This window comes from Cibotium barometz, chromosome 17, assembly GCF_041138505.1.
Source record: "Cibotium barometz isolate CiBa-2024 chromosome 17, ASM4113850v1, whole genome shotgun sequence".
Taxonomy (NCBI): domain Eukaryota; kingdom Viridiplantae; phylum Streptophyta; class Polypodiopsida; order Cyatheales; family Cibotiaceae; genus Cibotium; species Cibotium barometz.
The window spans coordinates 47580165-47589290 of NC_141062.1; the positions used below are offsets into that span (position 1 = coordinate 47580165).

The following is a 9126-nucleotide window of genomic DNA, read 5'->3' on the forward strand; positions in this document are numbered from 1 at the left end:
GTCACGGGTTTCTTTTACTGGCCGACTTGGCTATTTGTGTTGTATATAAGACACGCTTTTTGCCATTTGATTCATTCATCATTTTGCTCAAGTGTTGGATCATTGTTGGCTGCTCCAAGTCTCTCCTTTGCTTTTGCTTGCTACCCTCAACCACTCTCTCATGGTATCAGAGCGATAAGGTTCTTAGGCTCTTGCTTCTACACTCTACCGGAAGACTATCAGCCACTGTTTTTATTTTTCCCAGCCCTCACTCCCTGCAGTTTAACGCAAATTTTTTGTAGCATCCCCAATTTTTGTATTCTGCTCATACCCCGGGCTAGTAGTAGCACTGTGCACTTGCTCCATTAGCCTCTTCCTCCCTTACTTCATCAAGCATCGGGTCGGCTCCCGTCCTTACCCGTGAGCCTTGATCTCCAGAAGGAGTAGAATCCTACATCTTTCTTTCGCCTCACCTAGCGTCTACAGAGGAGTGGGCAGCCCCTGATACCTACTTGCAGCCTTTCTGTTGTAAATTCAAGAGAAGGATTCCATGGCTTCTACACCGACTGTCATCTCTTCATCTATTTCCCAACTTCCCAAGGAATCCATCCTAGATGGGACCAACTACCTTGATTGGCCTTGGAGATGAATACTTTACTCTGGTATCATCGGCTATGGGGTAATGTTACCGGGGCCAACACCCAACCAACTGCAACTTCTCCTTGGGATGAGAGGATGCTTGGCTTAATAAGGATGCTTGGGCACATGCGTTCATCATCTTCAACATTAAACTATCTGTTGCTCGTCAATTTGATAACAATGATGATGAGACCGCAAAGATCTTTCGGCCGTTGGCCAGCTTCTCTTGTTCTGAATCGGGCTTCTTCTCAGATGACTTCTCCAGTGAAGCCTTCCCTTTGCCCTTGTTGTTATTCCGGCCTTTCGACCATTGGCCAGTTAAGGCCTCCGAACCTCCGCTGTGAGGAGGGTTCGTGAAACGTTCCTCCTGGTCCAAGACCATTGGCACAAGCTCCTCCCAGGTTATGGTGCTGAGCCTGCCACTCGTAATCAACGAGGAATAGAAAGCTTGCTGAAGGGCCTGCAGCTTGTTAATGTGTTCCCGCATCGTCGAGGACTTTGCAGGGTTCATAACCCGCATCTGCACTTCCAAGGAGAGCCGTTTCATGGGTGATACCCTGTTATACAAAGAAGCCAAGTGCTCCCATATGCCTCTCGCCAGCGTCATGTGCTTCACATGATTGATCACTTGTGGTGTGCAATTGAGGAAAATAAACGACCGGACCCTGGCGTTGACACGATCCCACATGTGTGCCTGTGCCTCTCGGTCCTTCCTCGTCAATAATAACTCCCCTTCCTCAGCTTCCGGCCGTGGAACCCCGATGATGATAAAATCAGCAAGGTCATATGACTCCAGCACCAACTCCATCATGACCTTCCAGATGCCGTAATTGGACCCGTCCAGCTGACGATCCACTGGGAACGTGGGGAGAGTCGGAATCTTCACGTGCTTCTGAACCATCTCTAGTAAATCTACCATCGCGGAGAGTAACCTGAAAGGGTGGGTGGGTGAGAAAAAAAAATCTGAAAACCTGCAAGTGGCTGTCCAGCACTTTAGCCCGCCTTCCTCTTGCACCTTCTCTTCCCGTTCAGCCCAAAACAGTCCACCAATCAGCAGCCTAACGCTCCCCCTCTTGCTCAGAAAAACTCCCAAGATCTATCTCGAGCCTAGGGTTCTGATACCATGTCAGAATATGTAGCGGAAATGATAACCAAACTTGGGTAGACAAGAGCAAGTAGACTGCAGAAAATAAACAGCACAAGAAACACAGAGAGATAGGTGTGTAAACTCTTCTCTATACACAAGATCCCGAGAAAACTGAATGAATGAGTGGTGGGGGCAAGGGGCCTATATATACACCCCTGGGAGAGCAGTCGGCCAGCATAAAAAGTGCCCACGACTTCTGAAAATGTGCCCACGACTGCATAAATGCAGTCGGCCAGCAGAGAAGTGCCCACGACTGAGAAACTGCAGTCGACCAGCAGTCCAGTAGCCCACGACTCATGTGTATGCAGTCGGCCAGCACTGGAGTGCTCCTGGCATCCTCTGGCAAACCTCCCCACCACCACTAGAAAAAATGGGAAAAAATAGGGAAAAATACGGGGAGTGTGGAAAAATGATAAAACACCTCATACAGGGCAGGCACACCCACAACAGAGGCCCTGGTGTATAAATATAGACAGGAGATGACTTCTAACATCTTTTTCAATCTCAGCGAAGAGCGTCGCAAGCTCGGCTTATGTAAAATTAATGGTTCACCCGGCCAGGGAGGAATGATTAGCCATGATGCTAAGCTGAGTGAAAAAAGGCCCACTTGAACACTAGGAAGAAACATTCCAATGCTGAAGCTACATGGAAAAAGGGAGAGGAAGGCCCAAAACCAAGCCCGAGGTAGGGCAGCAAGAAGGAAGAGGCGTGCAGGGGGAAGAAGGTGCAACAGAAGGGGGAAATTGTGGGCAGCAGAGGGGGGAAGAGGTGGGCAGAGGAGGGGAAGGAGGGCGCACAGAAGAGGGCGAGGAAGGGGTGCTGTGCTCATCGGCAGCTGGGGAGGTCACGACCCCTCACTAGTTCATGAGGGTCATGGGAGTAGATTTCAGCAGGTAATCCTACAGTTAGTCACCCATACTTCAACTACATGTCTTGATGCAATTGTTGAGATCTTATTTGGCATGGTTTTATGGTGCTGATATTTCACCATATGCTTCATTGACTTATTCTTTTGTAGGTCTGGTTTGAACATGATAGACTTAAAGGCAAAGCTTGAGCGTCATCAAAAGTGGGAGGTCTTAAACCATGCACAGAGCATTTGGTCCTTGGGTCCTTCAAGCGGCTGATTCCTCTTAGAATTTTGTGATTGGATGACTGATGAATACCCAACTTGTGTCCCTTGTAACTTCCTTGTTGTCCTTGTTTCCTTTTCTAAGCTGCCAAAACCATCTGCCTAATGCCCTCCCCCCTCTTCACTGATGCTACCTTCATCTCAGCTGTCTCCTACCAACTACTCACCACCCCCTATGATTCTGCCAACCTTTGCTTTTGCACCATATTACTGACCTTCACTGCTATCCCATGAGTTTCACTAATGTGCCTTGGTTTCTCTACTAAGTTGGGTCCCTTTGCTCTTTTCTCACTGCTCCTTGCCTCTCATGAGACCGTGCTCTTTTCTCCTGGACATTTAATCCAAGATAGTTATATATAATTGCTGGAAAAACCAATTATTAGGCCCAGATTCTCAGGCAAAACAACCATTCAGCAAGTATGGCCCTGGTCAAATTCAACATACAGCACACTAAAGGCATACAACAAAAAGAAAAAGTTATCCTCCTCCTCAAAATCCATATGCATCAAGGAAAAAACTTCTTACCTGAACTTCGAGAAGAAAAAACCTCCTATACAAATTAAGGTAAAGCACAAAGTTGTCAACAATAGTATATACCTGCATAGAACCAAGGCCATTATACAAACCAGGACCATAAAGCAAATGTGATGCATCTATTGACTCCTGATCTCAAATGACTTGCATTAGGCAAATGGTATAATGCCGAGTGTCATTGATAGCTTACGATATTGGATTCTGTTCTAAAATTACATCCATCAAGTATGAAACCCGAGGAAAACCCTGTGTTATAAATCCCAAATTGGGCATAGTAGAATCCAAAAGAAATGTTCGGTTGTGGACAGCTGCCGTGATTGCACCAAATTGCCCAAGATAAATTGGCCTTGCATTGGGGAAACCTCTTCTTGCAGCACCCACAAACCATAAATATAAAGCCTGGACACTAAAAATAATAGCCTTTGCATCTGTTCCTCCAATCCTTGAGGCAAAGAATGCAACTCCAATCAATCCAATCACGACCTACACACCGATAGAAACGAATGCTGTCATCAGCATAATGAGATTAATTTCTCGCAGAATTGAGATAGAAGAAGAAAGGTGTCAGAGACAGTCGCAAGTACTTCAGTAAAAGTTTCATTTAATTTCCAAGCTTTGTTTGGATGTAATAATGAGTTGGCAGAGATTCTCAAAAGGCCTTACTTTGGCAGTCGTGATAGATGACCATTCATTCACTTTGAAGCCTTCTTCTGATACCTCCAGTTTGTCATGTCCTCTGCTGCATCTAGAAAAAACACGATTCCAAGACACATTTGCCAGTTTACCCCAACCTCCCAGAAAAGGAGGTTTTCTGGGAATTTCATCCTCATCCAGCTTCTGTGACTCCTCTCCTGCTTTTCAAATCAATATTTCATCATATAAAATAGTTATAAAAGATATTGTGCCAACATCTTTTCTCATATTATCGAAAAAAGATACCTTTATCTCCATAGAAAAAGGCTGCAACCCTCCTCTGACTAAAGGAGGAGAATCTTATTAAAAAGCAATGGCTCCTGTAGAAGCCAACACAATTTGTCTCAAAACTGAGTCCAAGTTGTCATTGCAAACAAAAGGCATGGAGAGACATAAAAAAGCATCATAATGTAAAGCTTCTATCAACTAAGAATGTCTAGTGCTCTCACCAAGAGAAGCTTTGCAATTGGACCAAAGTGTGTTCCCACATAAAAAAGTACACATCCAAGACTCCTCTAGGAGTGTTAATATCAAGAGGTGAGACTAAGGTGACGCCTCAAGGGGCTCCATAAGCCCCCATTCTCTGCAAACCACCTACATGGACGTCCACATGTCAGATGCCATGAGGATTGCCGTAGACCAGACCAGAGTCTCATCCCATCGCCTACACATAGAGACTGGGAGAGCCACAGGAGTGAAGAGAGAGGACATGATTTGCAGATTATGCCACACGGAGGTGGAGACAAAGGAGCACTATATCTGCCGATGCCCAATATACTATGAGATTTGGGGGAGATTCCACTGCCTTGGTATGTTTCTACTTGCGATGGGCAGACACTGGAGGATCCTCTCCAAAGACCCCAGGCCTCAGGTCCTACCTTTCCTGACAGGTGACTATCACCAGCTTCTTCAGAGACGGAGGGGACAGGAGCACCACTAATGCACCTGCCAGAGGCATCCCGCTGAGATAGACCAAAGGAGTCACACGGGAGCAAGCAGCAGTACTACAGCGAGCCAAGCGCCCACCCCCGCGGCAGACATCTGGTCTACAGATCCAGATCTTGGACAGCCTACAGCGGTACCAGACTACTTCCACTCAGCCATCCGACTCGGTGGACCTAGGCGGCCTCTTGGCAGCTGCCCTTGATTGCCCCATGGCCGATGTTCTACATGGACCATTACCAAGGAGAGGTGCACCCTAAGGAACTCTGTACATTACCTTATCATTGTACCCAGCTGTTACACTTTTACATTCAGTTCATTTCATTTTTGTACTATATACAATGAGATATATCATGGAAACATTGTAACACTTCGGTCATACACCAATTTGGCCTTTTGTAGATGTTTAATATAACTCTCTCTCTCTCTCTCTCTCTCTCAGCGCTTAGAGCTACAGATTTCACATGTCCCGATGCATTACCAAACACAAGAAACGAGAGTTCTACGCTTGGAAAAAAGATGAATTATATCGACTCTTCCTTGGGCCTAACTACAAGGACACTTGGAGAGAACTCTGTAAGCACCACCCCCCCACACCCATCACATGCCCAGACAGTTGGTACTCATATGCACACTCTCTCCATCACATCCCCGCCCAGCCACCTCTTACCCCCCCCCACCCCATCCCCGCCCCGTCACCTCCACTTTCTTCTCACCGGGCATGGTACTCAGCCATTCGTAGACTACGTAATGGGCAAGCACCGGATCATGAGGGACTCACCACTCAGTACATCTCCCATGCCAATGACACACTTGCACTTTTACTAGCCTACATGTTCAATAGAGCCATGTGTGAGGGATTTCCACCTTCTTGGTCCACTATCGCCATCACCCCCATCCTCAAAGCCGGAGATCTACTTGACGCCAATAGCTACAGGACGATCATGATTGGCCACACATTGGCCAAGCTATCTGGATCGATGCTAGATACAGAGCTCAGTTCCTTTGCATAGAGACAGGGATGTAGGGCCCCAGGATAGGCAGGCTTCCGGAGGAGCTACTCTACCCTTGACCACATCTTCACCCTTCGACCCATCATCGAGGAGGTCAGAGCACGCCATCAGAGGATCTATTGTTGCTTTGTGGATTTCTGCAAAGCTTTTGACACTCTAGCACCTACATGACATCAGGGCTCCATCTAACATGATTTGGAGCATCATCACTCTTTATGAGTCAATCATAGGACGGGTGAGAGCCCCGAGAGGGATGTCACAAGGGATCTCTAGTACTATTGGCGTGAAACGCACTCTCTCTGGCCTTTACATTGATTAGATCTCGAGCTTCATTGACAGATTAGGTGGGCCAGGCTCTCCATTTGCAGGCATACTCATTCCCCTCCTACTCTACGCAGATGACATTGTACTCGTATCAGATTCAGCCGAGGGGCTTCACAAACACCTGGATGCTCTACAAGTTTCTGGTACACAGCAAGGTCTTACTGTTAACCCTGGTAAAACCAAGGTCATGGTTTTCAACACCTCGTGTCCCTACACGTCCAGATTGAGCTTCATGTATAGGGAAGCCCCGGTGGAGATTGTCCCATGATATGTGTACCTCGGAGTACTTTTAGTGGCCCGGGCCTGGTCTACCATGACCACAACAACATAGTGCATAATGCGTCTCACTGCATCCAAATGAGGTTTTCTGGGGCTTTGCATTAATTGGCTTACTAACCCCACAACATAACTGAGATCCGGGCATGTGATAGTCATGTAAATAAGATTGCCAACCATCTTTCTATACATAGATGGATCATCCAACTCTTCACCAAAATCAGCCCGCAGCTTCACATTCTGCCCCAAAGGTGTACTCATTGGTTTACACCCTGTCATCCCATATTTTGCCAGCATATCCAATGCATATTGGCGTTGCAGTAACCATGTCCCTGCATGGTCTTTGATCACTTTAATCCCAAGAAAATATCTCAATTCACCCAAGTCTTTCATGTCAAACTATCCACTCAATGCCTTCTTGACATGCATAACATCTACAGCATGATCTCCTGTGACAATCAAGTCATCCACATAGATAACAAGTAAGACAATCCCATGATCTGTTTTCTTCACATAAAGTGAAGAATCTAACACACTAGAGTGACACGGTGATATGCAGCTTTGGCCCTACTTGAGCGACAGTGCTTCCAGGCCCATTTCCAAGAGCCCAAGATGAAGGGTTGGCTCTTTGACACCCTCGTCACACAAGCCTTGATGTATGGAGCACCTTTTTGAGGGGGAGCCTATAGGACCAGCCCAAAAGCTGATCCGATGACCTCCAACATCGGCCAATACACGTGTGGAAGACCTGGGAATCTTAGTGTAAGGAAAGCGAATTTGGTCTTCTTCGACATGGTTGAAATAGATAGCGTATGGTAGGAAAAACATCTTTCTCGGGCCCAATGGAATGGGCTGCCCTTCAGCACCTCTGAGACTCGAAGTCCACTTGGAAGAAACCTCTCCCAAGAAACCTCACATCTTTGAAGTGGAGTGCAAAGTCGGATGGCAACGCTGCAAGTACCCAATCACGGGCCTGGAGACGGGATGGATGTGACCTGAAGATTTTGGCAATGAGGATCATTTTGGCATCTTTTTCGATCTCTGCAAAGAGGGTCGAGAGCTCCGCTTCTAATCCGAAAGATCTTCCAGAGATGCAAGAGTGCCCATCCACATGGAGAGGATGTGGAGATTGTTCCCCTCCATGGTAGACAGAGACTACTTGTATTCCAGGTAGAGGTCACATATGCCATTTTTGGCCTCACGCAAAGGCCGATGTATACTTATTTCATTCTCTCTCTCTCTCTCTCTCTCTCTCTCTCTCTCTCTCTCTCTCACACAATAATCTTTGCATTTCATCTATTATCTTCTATGTATGTAGTGTTATGACCATTAGGGATGCACTCCTATTACAGATTGTAAACACACTATACTTTTTTGATTTCATAGCCATTATGGCCTCACAGAATTTAAGAAACCTCTCTCTCTATTTCTCTCTCTCTCTCTCATATGCACATAAATACATACCTATATAAGTACAAGCGTGCATATACACACATTCACATATGTGTGTGTGTATTAATGGCATACATATCTTTATATGTATGGATGCATGTGTGGGTGTGCCTGTGCGTGCTATTGTTCTTGAAGATTGATTCCCAAATATCTGTAAATAAGTACTTGCAGTCATTTAACATGGATAGAGTATGTGTGTGTATCGTCAACTTGTAAATTCAACTAACGACTAATTATATGAACGTGAAAGCAGTTACAGAAAAGATCAGAAAAGGCCAGGTTAGCAAGTGTGGAAATGCAGTATGCTATGTAGACACAGAGGAAAGAGCAATGGCTGACACTGGGATGTAATGGCGTACCTGGTAGGAGGGCGTTTGATGTGCAGGAAAGGGTGGGCCACGTGTGTGCGATGAAGGGTAAGGCCTAGCATGGCAAACTGCAAGGCGAAACGTGCAGAGCTTCCTGTGAACGAAGCCTACATAACGCGCGCCTTTGTCAAGAAGACAAGACTTTGGCGCAGGTAATCAATGGCGCACGCCACCTTTCCCTGTGTATATATCACTCTCGTGTGTATACATACATACACACACATATGTACACATTCCTTTAAAGTGTGTATGTACTTATGTTGAGAAGCACCTTACAATCATGCCTTTGAAGTTTGCACATCCACATAGATTTATATTAATTATTATTTCAAGTGGATATATCATGCCATTTCCGTGGATTTCCTCCTTAGACCCTTCACATCCTTCAAGTTGGAAGAAATGCACTTGTCAGTCAAGCAAACTTTTCACTGTTTATTCATATCTATGGTTGCCCACATTTCTGTTGAAGATTCTCACAATGGTCAAGTAAAGAAAAAAGCTCATCAAACCTCGCAGCGCCTCACAATGGAAAAGGAAAGAAAAAGCTCATCACACCTTGCAATATCTCATAATGGAAGAAAAAGCTCATCACACCTTGCAGTATCTCATAATGGGCAAGGAAAGAAA

The 9126-nt window shown here is 45.9% G+C and overlaps 1 protein-coding gene across 4 annotated transcripts in view; it reads right to left on the reverse strand.

The window, feature by feature from the left end:
- Nucleotides 1-8753, reverse strand: part of LOC147630099 (putative ion channel POLLUX-like 2) — a 57542-nt gene extending 48789 nt beyond the window's left edge. For all 4 annotated transcript variants that reach the window (XM_086811721.1, XM_086811719.1, XM_086811720.1 and 1 more), the window contains exons 1-5: nt 8491-8753; nt 4371-4444; nt 4095-4282; nt 3622-3914; nt 3423-3494 (exon numbers count right to left, since the gene is read on the reverse strand). In XM_086811721.1, coding sequence (XP_086667847.1) covers nt 3423-3494; nt 3622-3914; nt 4095-4282; nt 4371-4444; nt 8491-8561 — 698 coding nt within the window. In that variant the 5' untranslated portion in view covers nt 8562-8753. The remainder of the gene's footprint in view (nt 1-3422; nt 3495-3621; nt 3915-4094; nt 4283-4370; nt 4445-8490) is intronic.
- Between the last annotated feature and the right edge of the window lie 373 nt (nt 8754-9126).